Source organism: Egretta garzetta, unplaced genomic scaffold, assembly GCF_000687185.1.
Source record: "Egretta garzetta isolate BGI_Z169 unplaced genomic scaffold, ASM68718v1 scaffold45, whole genome shotgun sequence".
NCBI classification, from domain to species: Eukaryota; Metazoa; Chordata; class Aves; order Pelecaniformes; family Ardeidae; genus Egretta; species Egretta garzetta.
Genome location: NW_009260028.1, coordinates 12,028,409 through 12,046,448, shown reverse-complemented (window position 1 = coordinate 12,046,448; position 18,040 = coordinate 12,028,409). Strand labels below are relative to the sequence as shown.

General features: G+C 44.4%; 1 protein-coding gene across 1 annotated transcript in view; it reads right to left on the bottom strand.

The window, feature by feature from the left end:
* The window catches only part of UMODL1 (uromodulin like 1), a 49,917-nt gene that overhangs the window by 2,996 nt on the left and 28,881 nt on the right, over window positions 1-18,040 (bottom strand). The window contains exons 12-19 of the mRNA XM_035896505.1: window positions 17,001-17,113; window positions 10,309-10,522; window positions 8,675-8,812; window positions 6,569-7,026; window positions 5,754-5,896; window positions 4,213-4,449; window positions 3,194-3,353; window positions 58-142 (exon numbers count right to left, since the gene is read on the bottom strand). Coding sequence (XP_035752398.1) covers window positions 58-142; window positions 3,194-3,353; window positions 4,213-4,449; window positions 5,754-5,896; window positions 6,569-7,026; window positions 8,675-8,812; window positions 10,309-10,522; window positions 17,001-17,113 — 1,548 coding nt within the window. The remainder of the gene's footprint in view (window positions 1-57; window positions 143-3,193; window positions 3,354-4,212; window positions 4,450-5,753; window positions 5,897-6,568; window positions 7,027-8,674; window positions 8,813-10,308; window positions 10,523-17,000; window positions 17,114-18,040) is intronic.

Sequence of the window (18,040 nt, the reverse complement as noted above, 5' to 3'; positions counted from 1 at the left end):
TCTTGAAATGACAGTTACTCTGTGTCCCCTTTTCGTAAGCACCTAGTCATAACTCACCAGCCAATTTACATAGGGGTCCCCAGGATGTTCTGGACATAGTGATGGTTTCGCCAGTCTTCAGGGATCGAACCGCATGGCATCTCTGCAACAATCAATTAAAATTCCAACAAGTAATATGGCTTACTAATTAAAAATACAAAGCCTTCTGACGAGTATGTGAAAGCCCAGTGCTATTTTCACTCATGGAGGTTTTTTGTTTCTTAACGTTATGCTTTGTTAAACTGAAATGAGCACCAAATAGAAGTTCAAAAGAAATGGCAGTAGGGAAACATCAGTATAAAATCTGTAATTAGTCACACTGGAAAACACTGCTGTGCACAGATAATTTCCTTTTCATTAACTTTCTGTTTGTATTAGAGAAACCATACAGGAGAATAAGCTTCTCACTATTTCTACATGCCAGGGCTTTTCAAACATTTTTATTTGGATGTTTCTACCGCCTGTGGCAGGCACAGCAGATACTACAACCAGCAGCAGCAAAAGCAGTGGCAACTTTCAGCCCCTGCCAAGCTGCATGTCATTTTGAAGCAACCCACGACTCTTCAGTGACATGTGAACTACTAATCTGGGAACTGCTAGTTTGAAAGCCCTGCCCTGTGAAATGTTTGGGATCGGCTGCTTTAGCTTTGTGTGAGCAGTGCTTGCAGAATACACAGCACACTCATCTTCTGCGCGCTTCCTCAGTAGCACCATTCAGTTTGCTTGCCACCTTTTGTTTTAAGCTGCAACCTAAAGGGCTCTGATGGGAGCCATAGTCTGTTGAGGTTACGCAAAAGATGCTGTAGCTCTCCTGGAAGGGCACATAAAACCAGGGAAACTGCAGTACCATACTATAATCAGCAAAAGAAAGCAGGGAAGTGCAAGGGTTACCAGCTTGTCTACGCAAGAATGTTTCACCAGTATTAGCAGCCTGGTTACACTGAAAAACCTCTGTAATCCACTGTCAGCAACAGCGTCTTTAGCTGAGTCAGTCCCCAGAAAAATACCCACATAGCTGTGACTTGGGCCTACCCTGGAATAGCTTTCCCTGCTAGGTGGATCCATTCGAGAATACAGTTATACAGCTGCTCCCTGATGTCAATGATTTTTTGTTCCATGTGGCCATGGAGCAGCCATGTTCCACCAAAGGTATGCATGGTGGTGGCACATCACTCCTCTTCCCACTCAAAGCTATGTTTCTTACTCATTTATTACTACATCGCTCCCCAGCCTGTCTATTTTTTTCTACTCTAAACTTGAGAGCACCTTACTCTCTTCCACCCAGAAAACAAGGAACAAAAAGACTGGGTAAGAAGAAATTATACAAGATGTAAGTCTCCATTTTGGGGGCAAAGAGCTGAAGCAAATCTGCCCTGAAGCAAGTCAGTATTCTCCAGAATAGCAAACAGATCACAGGATCATATCCCACGCCCTGGGCACTTTCCCAGCCATCTCACATTATTTCCAAACATACTCTGTTCTTGCTCCAATTTTCCTTGATCTTTGCACCCCCTGCAGCTCCCCTTCCCTTCTTCGCAAAAGCTGTTCTCATCCTGTGTAGGTGTACCTAGAACTTGTCTTCTCCACATAACATTTTAATCTCAATCTGAGCTACTGAATTCACTAACATTTCATAGGGGGTAAATTTTACATAGGAGAAAGAGCAATGTATCTCACAGATATATATGAATAATATAGAAATGAATAATATAGAATATATGAAAGAAGAGGGCCTCACTGATCAACTCTGCTGTGCCTTGTTTGCTGCAGATGTCAATCATCTCAATCAAGCCTCACCCAGGGCTAGCAGAATTACCCCATCACAGCCCCCTGTAACTCAGATCAAAGCCAGTCCTTTAGTTCACCGCGTTCCTAAACTCTAATCCATACAGCTAAAGCCTGCCCTGACACCAAACCCAGCAGCTCCTGGCAAAGCACCTGTTTGATTCCTTACCGCAGCCACACCAGCCCACACACAGTCCCTGTCCTGCCCATCCCCAGTGGCCTTGCACCCACCGCCATGTCCCTCCTCAGCCATGCGGGGGACACTCGGGGAGGGCACCACCTCGTCCCAAGGAGGGCATAGGCTGAGGGTTGCTGCAGTACTGATTTTTAACACCCAAATTCAGCTGTGAAAACCAAAGCCACCTTTCCATCTGTCAGCCGTGTTTCCTGTTCCTACTTTTTTTTTTTTTTTTTAAATCTGGTGGAAGCTTTCTACTTTGAGAAAGGAAACGAGGATCTTCTGCTAGCCATTTTTAATCTTTTAGGAAGAGATTGTTTGCTTTATAATGGGCTTAAACTGAGTTATTTAGAGCTAGAGGAAAGTGTTAAACAATGGAGGAGCACCAAACTGCTAACGAAAACATCCTTAATAGAAAAAGAGCCAGGAAGGTTGGCAGAGGGAGAGCAGAATTCCTGTGTGTCTGCTATAAAGAAAAAAAGCCATCAGCAAAACCTATTTTTTCTTTTTTCTATGGTAGCAAAGCGTTTTTAGATGAAGCAGTGTGTATCACTTAATTAGAAGTAAAAAGAAACAAAGCAATTCTTTGGAGCACAGACAATTAGTAACTGAAGTTGTTATTGCTTGGTTTATTGCTTTAAAAAGCTGTGATAAACTCAATTAGAGTCACAGCCCTAGAAACTTAATGCCACCGAGCTTCTTTTCCTAGCACCTAAACTCTCACCTGGAGAAGCAAATCTCTAGGGGGGAAAAAAAAAAAGGACAGAAAAACATCCCAAATCAATTTACTTAGACTCTCCCGCTGACACTGCCAATATGGGTGCTCGCTTTTTTGACAAGTCTATCTGAGCTCACACATTTCTGAACAGCCTCTCTCACTGCGACTTCTGTTCATTGCCTTATGGCCACCCCTGTGCAGAGGCGAAAGGTTCAGTTCTCAGGTTCCCCAACTTTGATTTCCCCATTTCTGTGCAAGCTCCATGCTTTTAACTATAGGGTGAGGAATGGGAAGAAAGGCAGACGCTTCCATTTGGTTGTAGTTCTTCCCCACTCCTGTCTGCTCTCAGCAGAGTGGAGGAAAACTTCAAGAGCTATTTTAAACCCTGTTTGGAAACATTACTCCTTCAACTCCATAGCAGGACTGCATATGGCATGTTGGAGCAAAATAGCATATTGAAGCAAAACATTTACCGTCCTGCAGGTGCTTCCTGGTGTCTCCATACAAATGCGTATTTTGCAGTGTAGGTAAACCACAGAATTGTTGACAAAGGAGAAAATTTTCATCTTAAACTGTGCTTTGCTTGAATTCCCGTTCTCTAGCAGTGTGGTGTACGTATTTGGGATGGGACAGCTGAAAAGGAAGAGAAAAAACCCAAACATAGCAGCTAGGGCTATAGAAGACACGCTGTGGTTATAGCATGTAACTCAGGTTGTAAGGGTCCTTTAGAAAGCTGCAGCCACATCCACCATGAAGCAGCTCTCCAGCAGTGCAGGGGTAATAAGGGGCTATTTGCTACTTTATTCTCACAGTATCCAGATAGAATAGGAGGTTTGAGAAGTGGTTGGAGGGTTGGAAAAGACGGGAAAGAGTGACAGAAAGGATTTAAACTTGGCTTCAACAAACACAAAGTGAAAGAACATCGTATTAGAAGGAATGGCTTTTGTTACCGAGCAAAAGGACTGTCCTGTATTTTATGGTGGTGGATGAATCCAAGGAATATTACGTCGGGTGAGATCAGGAATCCAGACGGGGGCAAACCTCCTATTTTATCAGAGGCTGCATTAATACTGTCTGTGAGTCACAACATGTGGGAATCAACTAACCCATACCTTCATTGATGAGACTCACATAAGCTCTCGGTAATATCTGAACCACAGAGAAGTAGATAAAGCACGCCCTTTTCAATGTTTTTCATTACCGACTGCCAAACCCACTTATTTCTTCAGGTCAAAAGTACAATTCCTTTACAACACTATGGGAAAGAGAACCAAACTCAAACAACTACCACATCACCCTTAGAAAACATTTCCTTTTCACACATACGTTCTTTGTTCAAAGAAGCTGTGACCAGTCAGAATGGTAAGAGACAGTGTATATGAATGAAAAGAACACACACATAAGTGGCATTTGAAACACAACGTGTGAGTAGTCAGCGCCACTGGAAGATCTAAGGTGTGGCACAGGTTATTTGCAAGTGGCTTTGCTGTACCTGTTGCTGATAAAAGCAAATGAGAGGGGATCCACTGAATTATTAGTTGGAGTCGCCCAGCAGTCAGTGAGGACCACCTTGAGCTTGCTGTCTGCTCTCTGGATCCCCACCTCAATCAGTACATCATCACTGGCAGAGACACTGAAATTTTTTGGTATCGGGGAGTTTCCAATAAACAACTGCATTTCTGTTCTGAAGTGTCCAGATCCATGCAAATCCTCAAAGATGGTGTAAAGTCTGAAACAACAATTAACACCCTTTAAAGACCACAAATTTGACTGTGTGTTTCTACAAATCAGTGTCTGCTTCTCCACCTCTTGCGTGTTTAACTAGTGAAGAGTTACCTGCAGTCCAGGACGTTAAGGCACTGTTCAAGAGGAAAGGGTGAAAATGCATCAAGTTTTTGGTTGGGAAGGTAGAGAACAGGGAAACACAAGTGGGAAAATCCAAAGGGTGGAATGTCTTGGCAATACAAATAGAGCAGAGGGAGAGATTTGGGCGGAGCTGAAGAGGAACAAGACTATGAGCTATCATAAAGTTAAAAATAAGGAGAATAAAAGATTAGTGAAGAAGAGAAGACCCCAAAACATTAAGAAGGGACAAATCTAAACAGCAAATGAGGGATGTGAGAAAATTATAGAGCTCAGAGAGAAGGCGCCTGACAAAGACTTTTTGGGGGGATAGAAAGGAAAATACAATGTCTAGTGAGGAAACAGAAAGTGGATTTGATGATGGTAGCTTAAGCATGGTGCTAGGCAAAAGAAAGGAGGTGCGCTTGTATGAAGGGAGAACATTCACCATCAGAACAAAGCCTGTGCTGCCACCTTTTCTGTGAGTGTGGGTTGGATTTTCTGTGAACAGTGGACTAGATTCCATCTTACTTGAAGATGGGGCCGTCCATAAAAAAGTATTTGCACTACATATCTTCTCTTTTTTCCAAGTTGATCAAATAAGGATTTGAGGGGGTTAAAAATTGCCATCTTCAGCACCCACACAACAGCCTGAATGCCTACATGGGTTGAAAAGATACATAGAATCATAGAATGTTCTGGATTGGAAGGGACCCCTAGAGGCCATCTAGCCCAACCCCCCTGCAGTGAGCAGGGACACCGCTAACTAGATCAGGTTGCTCAGAGCCCCGTCCAATCTGGTCTTGAATGCTTCCAGGGATGGGGCCTCATTGTTGTGTTCCAAAAGCAGGAAAATACTGTTGTTGCTACACATGATTGCCCAGGAAGGCAAAGAGGAGTCAGGAATTCTGGCTCCCAAACCTGTACCGGTAGCTTCCAAAGGTTTATTTTCATCTATACTTTAGCCAGGCAATTGCTAATCTTGTTGGCTCTTGGATCTATTGACACATTAGGTGGAGTAGAAGAGAAGCCCATAGCAGAGACCACCTGGGCACAGGACTGGCAGGATGGCAGACTACTTGGCATAGCAAGTATTGTCACAGGATACAGCTAAGGTCCTGGGGGATTTTTCCGATGCAGCAGCACTCAGCCACACAACAGCATTTCAAAGCGGAGCGAGTTGTTACCTACCCCTCTGCAGTGTATCCAGAGGAAGTCAAGAGATTGTTTTGAAACACACAGTGAATGGGACTGGCAACTTTTAAATGGTGGATTACTCCCTGAGCAGAAATGTCATTCCGAAGGATGGTTTTCACTATGGTATTAGTCATGTTCTGGAACACAGAAAGAAGAAAGCACAACTTGTGAGCATCAGTGTATCTGGGGATATAACAGAGCTGCAGGCTCACCAGCTTCAAGGGCTTAGGAATTCTCCATTCTCCCGGCTGAAAAAATCAAACAGGTTAAACCTGCAGTATCTTATTTGCTGTACAGTGAGACAATGAAAATCCACCAGCCTTCCCCCTCTTCCTCAGTCTGCTCCACAAGGGAATTTTGGTACTTTGTCATGGCCTGAGCATAGCATTTGGCTTGGGATCCAAAGAGATAGCCATCACTCTTTGTCCCCATTACTGGTAGCGGTTGGGATATTTCTCTAAATATGACAATGAAATTGCTTTTAAGGAAAGAGAAGCTTCTGACAGCTGCAGAGGGAACCCAGAGAGACATGGGAAGGGACTCTCAGTTTGGAGAAGCCCTTGAGTTTTGCTGCCTGACCCCAAAGATTCCCCTTCTCTTTCTTGTTTGTCCTCCTCCCCAAACATCAAGGTAACTTTCCACTCACAGGAAGAGGCTTTCTTTCTCCAAAGAAATTTATTTGGCCAGCATTTCAGCAACCAATAGACTGTACCCCTAGCTAAGGATCTGCCATTGCCCCCACCCCCAAGATCAAAAAAAAAAAAATGTGTTCTGGGGCTTCCTCACATTCCCCAGCTCAGGGGACTTACAGTCTCCACTTCAGTGCCACAGTCGCTCCAGCCTGCCTGCAGCACAACATGAGTGCCATTGCTGATGCTCACGTTGCAGCGAGGCTCCCCCAGGTACAGGGAGGTTTCCGGGATAGACTCCTGCTGTAAAAATCTCTTCTGGACAGCAAGGACAACCTTCTCGATTTCACAGAACACTTTCACTGCATCTTTAATGGAAGCCTCCTGGGCAGGTTTAATGAGCAGGACAGGAGATGCTTGAGGAGAAACATTGGGAGTTGACACGGGATCTGTGGTGAGAGGAGGCAGCGCCATGCTGGAGAACGTGGTGTTCCCCAGAGCTTCATGCTCAGCCATAGAGAAGTCCAATGAAGCAGGGGAGGAAACATGAGTTGAAGCTTGCAAAGATGTTGGAGGTAAAACTGTGTTGTGTACAGGTTTCTTATCCATCAGGGTTGCCTCTTGGCTGATAGAAAATGCTGAAGGGTGCCAAAAAGAAAGATACTGTTGTAATTTTCAGATTCAAATTGATTTTATGAGGTAAGAGCAAACCCTTAGGAGGAAACGCACAGTTACTGGCAGGAAACTGGCTGGTTTTGTTTTTTTAACCTGCCCTACATACTGCCAAAGCTGTGGTTTTTTAAGAAAGAACGCAAGAGGTACCTAAAGTGCCTGTGAGTAAAGCTGAAGTCCTTTATTTCCTGACAGCAGCAATAATTAGCATGCTCATGTAAAACACTTGTATACAGCTTGTGGAAGACCAGTGCTTGCAAGAGATCCCCAGCTGTAAGTTGCTCAGCAAGTGTTCCTATTTTTTTTTGCCTAGTACTGTAGGAGACTGCACACTTTTGGACGTGGGGTATAAACAGGAGCAGAGTTTGTTAAAAAACCTGGCCCCATCTGTGACCATCTGGTACCCAAAAGATAAGACCCTGAGCACTTTGGAAAACCCATTTTGGGGGAAATGCAGGACAAACCTCATGTAGCAGGCCCACATTGCACATATGTGTCCTGAGAGACACGGTGGGTAGCGGAACAAATGTGCTAGTAGCAATCTTTAATGGTCTCAGGAAGAAAGCAAGCGGGGGAAAAGGGGGAGCACAGGCTGAGACCAATGTGTATGTATGTCGAACACCCAACATCCAGCACAGGCTCTGGGGTTACCCCATGGCTGGTAGAAACAACCTAAGTATTCATCCACCACTGACTTAGCGAGCACCGAGATAAACTCCGTTTGCAGTGAAACACAAAGGATGTGTCTCATTGCAAAAAATTCTTAAATAACTTTAATGGGTTGTACATACAAATAGCACCTATTTCCCAAGCAACATATAAAATCTGTACATATATGCATATCCTTCTGGAACTGCCCAGCTTTTGGAAATGCCCCAAATTATTAAGTTGCTGATTTGAACATAAGAGAAAGAAAAAGAAAAATCTGAGCTCTTTCAGAGCTGAATTTCCCAAAAGCTTATTATCATAACGTTAAATATCTTGGTTAAACAAAACTGCGTAAAGGTTGGTATCAGTTGAGAAATCCTTGTGACTTCAGCCAGAGTAGCTTATCACTGTGGTTACAAAAACAAATATACAAATATAAACTACTGAAGAAACCTAAAGGAATTTAGGAGCTTGAAGACCCATCATGCATCAGCTAACAAATGATGTAAGGGAAGAGGGAAGCTATGTGAATTGACTCACACAAAAAAGAAGTTTGTAATACCAACTTTTCATCCCTGTTGCCACACAGAGATCAAACCATGTACCTGGTGATATCTGTTACCTTCTCTATTATCTCTGCTGTCCCCTCTGCTACTGCTAATGAAAATAACTAACAATCTTGACAATCCTATCTAATTTTAATGATAAATGCGAGAAAACAGAACTGTTAAAAGAACCTTACAAAGACAGCAGTAAATGTTGATATAGTAAACTCTCATGACAGAGTATTACAGTCAGAAATACAAGTCCACTGCAAGAATTTTCCCATTAAGATCCAGCTGAAAACAATGAACCAAATTCATCCCTGGCAAAATTTCAAGACCTATGGCAAGTGTGACCATGATCCAATAAAGATTAGATCACTAAGCATTCAGTTACCCATTAGATAATAAATTTTTTTTTTGCCTTGACAGCTTCTTCCTGGTCTTTCTGGGCGCACATCAGCAAATCCTTCATTGCAGCTGCACTGGTAAAACCCAAGTGTGTTATGGCACAGTGCATCTGGGGAGCAGTCATCTTCTTCGCTTTTGCACTCATCATAATCTGTTGGGTATATTTAAGCAAAAGGCAAAGGTGGAGGGTGTATAAATGAAAACGTGATGGTTCTGAAACGGGAGCACGGTCACATCATCATGCTATCATGGTGGGATTACACTTCTTAGGTGTGATACTCTGTGTGTCAGGCAGCTGCTGCGTCTAGAAGAGGTGGGACACTAGAAGCACGGCCTAGAGGGCTAATTGCAAGGCACTGGCAAAACCCTCCAGGAGCTGAGCTACCAGTGATGTTAGGCAGATACTCACTGAAATGTAGGCACCCTGCTGCAGAACTCCTATCCTCCTCCTAAACTGATCAACAGCCCAAGGGGATGTATCTATCCCCACGGGCTTCCTCAGCTGCCTCCCCCATTCTATACTCCTGACAAGGTGGTCCATAAATGCCCAGCGTGAGCGAGCAGGAGGTTTGTGTGACTGGTCCAAGTTGCAGTCTAGTTGCTTGCTTAATTTCTACCTGGCCAAAATTTTCACTTTTGAAAGGAAAAATATGCTTTACTTCCCTTTCTCTTCCCAAGGTCTAATTGTAACTGTGCAAATAAGGACGTAACACCATAGGTGGGACTCAGAAAGCAGCACTGATCACCTGCTCTATGGGGACCTGTCCCTGAAACAAACCAGCTGTTTTAGCATTAGCGATCTTACTAATTAATGGGATACATAATTTTCCAGATTCACAGCTGTAAGGGTAACAGGCAAAGAGAATGTACAGGGCAGACTATATACATGCTTCTGAAGTAATTTTGCATGAGATTCTAATTGACAGCTTATAAAAATATTCTTTGGAGTAACGTATCATGTTAAGGATACAGAATTTGCTATTTTTTTTTTCCAGAAATGACACATCGACTTGTGAAACAGAATTCAACAGCAGTTAGTCGGGAGACTAATAATTCTTGTTAATGACTTAAATTACATATAAAGGAAAAGAAATTGTACAATGAGCCACTGTGCTGGTTTTGATAAGGTGTGGACTTTCACCTGAGCTGCCAACCCACAGGTGTGTGAGGAAAACCCATACTCCCAGTGCAGAAGAATTAACATGTTCATTTATTTGTTTCTTGAAGTTTCTATCATATATGAAATTATCAGTGCAAAGCAGAGGGTAATGTGTTTCAAAATTATTTTAAACAGAGCTAATTATGTCTGTGTACATGGTTTCCACTGGTAGCTTATAAAATCCTCAGCGTGTGACCACTGTTTCTAACATCTCCATGTCTTCTTCTCTGTAAAATTAATGCTAGCTATAAACAAAAAGACCAGTTGTTTTTGTCCTTTTGGATTAGGACTACCTCGCTTCTTATTTCATTTTTTGATGTTCTCTGAAAAAGCTTATCGGGTGGATAGGCAGGAGCAATATAAAGGAGACAGAATGGCTTTTCATCCATCTGCTTTACAGATACTTTCACCTCAAAAGCACAGATTAATAATAGGCTTTATCATCTTTCTAGTGCTGAAGAACTATTGGGACACAAGCCGATCCTTACCAGTTATGGAGAGATTGCTCTTGTCAACTGTGAAATAGGAGCTGTGTTCAAAGGCATCACGAAAAGTGGTGATGATGTAGTAGATATCCACATCTTCTGCAATCAGTAAATTGAAACTTACCACTGTGCTCCCATTAGTAATACCCATTATCAACACTTTAATCAGACCCGCATCCATCTGCTGAAGAACCGCAAGTGGCAGAGATTTACGTACCTGGAATAAAAACAAAATGCATGTGGAGATGGACAGATAGAAGCAATTACACTTTAGGCTTCGCACACTGCCCAGAAGAAAGCATTATGTATTACAGTTGTGCTTCATACGCTGGAGGGAAGCAGCAGAAAATTGACCTTTTGCTTTATAACGTTTCCACTCTACAGCAGCTGAATATATATGGTATATATTTAACCATAAATATTAAACACATTAAGCAATTAAGATACCTTGTCTGCCATTTGCCTTTGGTAACAGTAAGGGAGGGAGGGGATTGCAGGGAAGCTCCCATGTTCTGCCTCTCAAAATGCCTCCAGGGAGAGGGGGCAGCCCAGTACGAGGAGGAGCTGCCAATGGAAGCGGAGAGGCCTCCCGACACGCCACGCTGCATGTATACCTTGGAGGGCTCCCCTAGCTCAGGTGTGTTACAGCTCAGAGCAGAGCACCCTCAAGCCTTTCTTTGCAAGGTGATTTCTCACCAGAGCCAAGCAAATAAGCAAAATTCTCATGCTTATCTCTGAGTGGAAACTTCCCTCTTTTGAAATGCCCAGACCTGGGTAAAGAAAACAGAAAGGTGTTTCATGACATCAGCATTGCCACACAACTCAACCTCCCATCAAGTCAGTCTCTGATCTGATTTCAGAAATGTTTGCCTAAAGTCTTCCCTGATGAATACCACATTACTTCTGCAAATCCTGACTGTCATTGGGGCACACAGTTCCAACTCACGGTCCTCCTGAGAGTCCAAGAGCAGGGCTAGGAGGTGGCTCTGCACTGTTTTGAACAGGAACTGTCACCCTCAAAGTACTGCAGCACCAAATCACAGCTGAACTTAGGGCAGCCTAGAGAAATCAATAAAATAAGCATTCACGGTCTGTACACAGTGACCTTGGAATTCAATAGTGGACTAAGAAAGAAAATGCCACCTTTTCCAACGCACGCTGTGCCTTATTCACCATAGCCCCCAAAACAGCCTCCTTTACCACACTGAAAAGCAGGATGGTCTGCTTTCTGTGGGATGGGAAAACAAAACGCTATGTGAGGCTTTGCATCAGCCAGGCTGCTCAGCCTCTCCGCCATCCAGCTCAGATGGAAACACCAGCCCCTCTCAAAGAGATAAACAGGCGGGAGCTGCATGTTCGACCTCTTCCCTTTCCACCCTCCAAGGCTGGGTGGTAGCTCTGGAGAGCAGCTGCCCGTGGGAACGTCTCCTTCTCCTCCCACGCTACGTGGGGCAGGGCACCTGGGTGTACACAGGAGCCTGGGGGGGACAGAAAACAGCTCTTTTTTTTTTTCTTCCACACAAATAAAAAGTGCAGCAACAGCAAGTGCGGGCCATAACGTTCAGCTTGCATCTGGCAGGTAGTAGAGACTGTTCTGAGCTATCGGTATTAAAACTGCACTTAGAAATTGCCAGCAAAAGTGCAACTGGAGACTGTCTGCAGTGAGAGAGCAGCTCCCAGCAGCACGCAAAGAACAAAATCCCATGCCATCCCTGTCAACCCTCCCGAGCCTGCCATACACCCAGGTTCCTTCTACACAGCAGCCACTAGCTTCAATGCGGGACACAGAGAGATGGAAAGAGCCACAGAAACACCTACATTTTTGTGATTTCTCAGCATACTTGCTCTTTGCCTTCACCCTCCCGTGGCTACCAGGCTCCCAGGAGATGCCAGCAGAGAGGAAGGCACAGAGCAGCAGAGCAAGCACACCGTAAGGGCGAGCAGCACTTGGCCCAGGTGAGAGCTGGCACATCCCTGCCCTGCGCAGGGGAGCCGCACCTCTTTCCCAGCACCTTGCTCTGCTTTAGGCCCTCTCTTCAGGGTGCATCGCTCACTTCCTTCCCCAGTAAAACTTCCCAGAGAGCTAAGGGGGCAGGCAGGGGCCACGCTGCGGTCACCTCCAACCCCTTCTTCCTCTACACATCTCCTGCAGGAAATATCTGGAGCAGCAGGGCTGGATTTCAGCCATGAGTTTGAGGCAGAGCTTATGTCAGGGGTGTAATGCCCAAGGGTGCCGGCAGTGACTCCGACCAGGGAGAGCCCAGGGAAGAGGGAAGGCAAGGGCCAGCAGTGGGAGCGGATGGGAGAAGCAGCCTCCTTTCTCTTGCACCCACACATGCATTGTGTGCTGGACTCTTCCAGGTGGCCACAGCTCTTGAGCACCTACGTGCCAAGCCTGACTTATCTGCTTGCTGTGTGTTACCCAGCCCCTTCTTACTTGCCCACTGTGTGTTATCCAGCCCTGCAGACGGCCCCACATTTTGCAGGCATGCTGCAGCCCTCTTCTGAGTCGCCAGAGCTGATGTGTGTTGCATGTGCTTGGTGACATGGTAACGTTACACAGAGCAAACCCCCTGCATGCGCCTGGAAAGGGCTCCCACGCGCCTGGAAGTCCCACACAGCAAACCTTGCAGAGCCCCACGGGGCATGCAGGCAGAGCTGGGAGGATGGGAAGAGCTAACTTCCCTACGAAAGCCTGCGCAGACCATGGGCTGTCCTTGCCAGCCCCAAAATCTGCCATTTCACCAAACTGGGGGGCTCTGCGGCCCCTTCTCCTCTCTCTTTCTGCTGTTTCACAAGCAAGTACTGAGAAGTTGGCGGTCAGCCCTAAGTTTTCATCTTTCATAATTTTTGTTTGAACTTCTGGACATTAAATACACACACCTGTGACATCCCCTTAGCCCATCCCCTATTTCATAGAATCATAGAATCATAGAATCATAGAATCATTTAAATTGGAAAAGACCTTTAAGATCATCAAGTCCAACCGTTTCACCACTATTCCCTTCTCATCTATCTCCTGAAGATTTTCTTTTATCAGTGCCTCTGGGATATTTTTTTTTTCTGTTTTTATTTGTTTTGTTTCTGTCCTAATTCATGTTTTTCCTCACAAAGCAGGACACAGAGCTTGAAAAGTATCAGGGGAACATTCCTTGTTATATGTATTTAGCCACTAGGTGACGCTACAAAACCCTTTATCCAGAAGGCTACAGGATTTCACACGCTAGGTTATCAAAGTAATGGTTGATGAAGTGGGGCTAGAAAAAAAAGGAAGAGAAAGAGTGAACTTTTTAGAAGGAAATATTCAATATATAATACCCTTGAGTATAAGCAGGTTTTCTTACTAAACAAATAAGTTATCTTGGGATCCACCACTGTATCTACAACTTCTGTAGCACACAAAGGAAACACTAGCAATGCCAGACCAGGAGAAACTCGTATGCCAGAAGAGCCACAAGAAAGGGAGAGAACATTAGCAAAATTAACACCAGCATCGAGGGAAGGGACCGTCCCTTGCTCAGGCAAGAAAAACAGGAGGCCAAGTTCAGAGCCATAAATGGAAGCCGCACTAAAACCGACTTAATGGAATGGGAAGGGCCTATGGGGTTTTTTGAGCAAAAGGAAAGTGGCAGGCTCAGGCAGCCTGGCTCATCCCATGGGTGGCTGTGGCATGTTTGGTGGTGTTTCTGGGACCACCTATCCATAAGGCCCTGGCAAAATGTCAGCAGCTTGTTGGAGCTATTGCAAGTACCTGCACAGGAGCCTGTGTGGCCAGCAGAGCAGGGAATGTACTGGCAGCCTGGAAACTGAAAATAAGTAAGGAAAAAGGTACATTAATTTGAACCGAACCCTGCATGAAGCCTGTTTTTTTACTCAAAGAGGAAAAAAAAACCCTCCCCCTGTCTGTGCTTTGTCTGCACCTTCAGAGAGAAGGTGCTAGAGCACACAACGGCCTGGCCACCATCACCAGCAGCTTTAAGGCTGTCCCAAACTGGGGAAAAACTTGAATTAACAAAAGGGGTGAAATTACACTGGAATAATGAAACTGCCTTAATCCCTGTATCAACACTCATTCCACATTCAGATAGCTTTAACTGCAATCATTTTAAGTGCCTTAAGCTACATCAAACAAAGGCTGTGTCACTTCCAAATGAGGGGGTCACCTTGATAAGGCAACAGCATTTATTAGCTTCACACTTGTTGTCAATCAGTTAAGTTTAAGACACCTGAATTGAAAACAACCTTTTCCACTCGGGAATGGAATGCACCTCAGTGAATGCATTTTCAACACAAACCTTTGGTTTTGTTGATTCATTTTCTTGAGGACAAGCCCTAGCTGCCATGATATTCTTCTTGGCTGTTGCAAAAGACAGGCTGAGCAAAACCCGAGACGACTAAAATATTCTCTCGCCCTTAGCTATGTTGGTTTTCAGTTGCAATGCAAAGAGGATGGTGAAACCAGCCTGGGCAATGACAGTGCAAGTTGTCACATCAAGTTTTTACCTCATTTTCATCTGCATATTATTTAAAGGACGGTATTTCCATTTGCTGTGCTGCCAATTTGACCACATGGCACTTAAGTGCTGGGGAAACTCTACACTAAAGTACATTATACACATTAGGGTTTATAAATCCTCTGAATTGTAGATGGTGACTCCAAAGAGGTTTAAAAAAAAAAAAATATCTGGCAAAGTTTATTTAACTGGAACCTGACAGTGCTTTTAAAGCCTATGAAACTTTCCTCACTTACTTTAAAGGATCAATTTATAACATTATAAACCTTTTATAACCCTTATAACCTGTGTAACCCTTTATAACCCAATTTATAACCCTTATAACCTGAAAAGAAAATATGTGGATTTTTTTGGTTTCCTAAACTTCCTTTTCTTTGGCATCTAGAAACAAAACTTTTGTAATAAAACACTCGCAATGTATTTTGCCATCTACAGTATCCATGATAATATAGCCTATATACAGTGGCTCAGAGGCAGATGGAATCAATGCTAAGGCATCTCACCAGCTGAGCCACAAAACCGGTGTGCTGGCAAAAGGAGTTAGTTCCTTATAATCACAAGTGTTCATTTTCTGCCTGAAACTTTGAGAAATGGGTAAAACTGACACAAAAAACTTATTTTAGTTTCTTTATGCAATCATTTTACAAATTTTCCAAATATACTTGTATCAATGAGATTCTGTATTAAGGTATCTGACTGAATAGCCCATGAAGAAAATATATTCATTTTAGTCCATTTTAATACTATGCTATTCCAAAATAGCCTTGGGCAGAGAGTGATGCTGAATGAGAGTGAGGTCAGTGGAGAATTGTTCCCTTTTCACTTTGCTAATCACGTCACTCTCAGTTTGCGACTGTTTTTCTGATGTGACAGCTTGGGGCCGAAACAACTCCGAGAAAGCTGCACTCCGCTAACACATCCAGAAAGGTGCAAACCAGTAACAACCAGTGGGAAACTTATTTGATACCCAAGAAAACATCATGCACAGCTAAACGGATCACGCTTTTCCCTCCTTGCAGTCATCTCTAACTCGGCGCTGGCCTGACCTCTGCCCGAACACGTGCCGTTGTCAGTGCACCCACTGTGGAGAGCGGTAGAATCACAGAATAGAGTCATAGAATTATTTAGGTTGGAGAAGACCTTCAAGATCATCAAGCCCAACTGTTAACCTAGCACTGCCATTCCACCACTAAACCCTGTCCCTAAGCACCTCGTCTGCCTGGCTTTTAAACACCCCAGGGATGGGGACTCCACCACTTCCCTGAGCAGTCCGTTCCAGGGCCTGACAACCCTTTAATTGAAAAAATTTTTCCTAATGTCCAACCTAAACCTGCCCTGGTGGAACTTGAGGCCATTTCCCCTCATCCAACTGCCCGTAATTCAGTGGCAGGTTGTAACTTTTTACGCAATGAGAATTTGGGGAGGCTCCTGCAGGATTTGAAAATTCATATGATTGTCAGAGATGGATTTATCATCACAGTTATCAAGGCCTCTAAAAGCACAGACAGTTAAGGGGAGATAGGGAAGGCAATAAAGCAGCCCAGCATAACTACTGTTTTTCCAAGCACAGGTGTGTTTGAGTAAACACCAGCAGGAACAAACTTCTGATAAATTCACTCAGAAATTAGGAGAGTAATACTATCAAAGGCAATGCCTGAGAATTATGAGAGCATTAAAAGCATGGCTGATACGGCGGTGTGCTTTGATATCCTGTGCTCTAATTAGAAGTGAGGGCAGAGGTGACTTACCAAGAAACCACTCCCTTTCCAGATACGGGGCTACAAAACCAAGACGATCATAAGAAATGTCAGCCTTAAGGTACTATGATGAAGGGTAATAACAATCATACAGCTCATTAATATACCGCTGTGCAGGGCAAGGATATCAGAGCACTTTGCGGATATCCATCAACTTTTCACCAGATCCCTGGAGGAAATCAATAAGCCAGTATAAGCAGGGATGAGAAGCAGAGGAAACGGAGGCAGAAGAGAATCCCCAAATCCCGATCTCACTCTAAAATACGGCTGCATGCTCATCCTGCAGTCTCAGACAGTCAGGGGGACTCAGACCTTACAGGTGTGCCAAGGGACGCACACGTGGCATACAGCCTTCATGGGAAAAAGATCGTACATGTGGTTTCACTGAGGCCGGTAACAGGTCACGTCCTTCTTAGCCACTTACTTCATCAACAAAGAGTAGTGCAAAGGTTTGGTATTCCTCACTGCTGGTATTGCTAAAGCCCGGAGAGTATTTCACATTTGTTATCCGTACTGTGCCGCTAAGTTTCTGGACAGCTGCAAAGTAAGAAAAAGACAATTTAAATACATGTTCCATGGCCTGTAGTCCATGGACAAGTCTGCGACCGTCACTGGCATGCCTGGCCACACGGGATATGTATCAGCTCATAACAGCAGAAGGCCAGCCCTCTGAAATATAGCCCAAAACCCAAATGCCTAAACACAGGCATCCAGCACCTTAGTCTGCCCTCTCCGGCTCCTGGATGCCTCTCAAGAAGGGCACAGACCTCCTGTAGGTCTTAAATCTGCCAGTTCTGTCTTGGATGATCTGGGGCATCTGAAATGTTGCTCTATGGCTACGTTCAGGCACCTGAATTGCTCTCCTAGATTCAGCTGGCTGTGCCAGCTCCCTCTACAGGCAACGGGGCAACACCAGTCCCTCCAGAGGGCAAATCATTCCAGCAACAATGTCTTCCCTCCAACCTCAGAGGAAGGCAAGACCGCTGTCTGCTATTAGACATCTGTGTTTTAGGCAGCTGTTGTGAGATGACATGAATCCCAACGGGGTGTACGCCTCCTCCCTGAAGTTGTAGCTGCTGAATCACATTAAGGGAGTCTCAAAATTTTTAGGTCATTTCTCACTATCACTGTTTTTGGCATTGTTACTACAGACACTGAAGGTGATCACGAGCAGGAGAGAAAGGGCTTCTCAAAACATGATTCATACCCCTAGCATCCTTTTAGCGGCTAGCCAGGCAAGCTGACTGCCATGACCCCATACCGTGACCATGTCCAGCCAACCATCTTCACACTCCCTTCCAGCTGCTAACAGATCACCACTCCGACCATACCAAGATCTAACGTTTCAATGCTTTATATGAATACAGGATCATCTTCACTAAAGACTTCGAGAACTCTATCATCTGGCTAAGGATTCAGTTTAAAATTGTTTCTGAATCAAGTTACCAGTCTTTACTTTCTGGT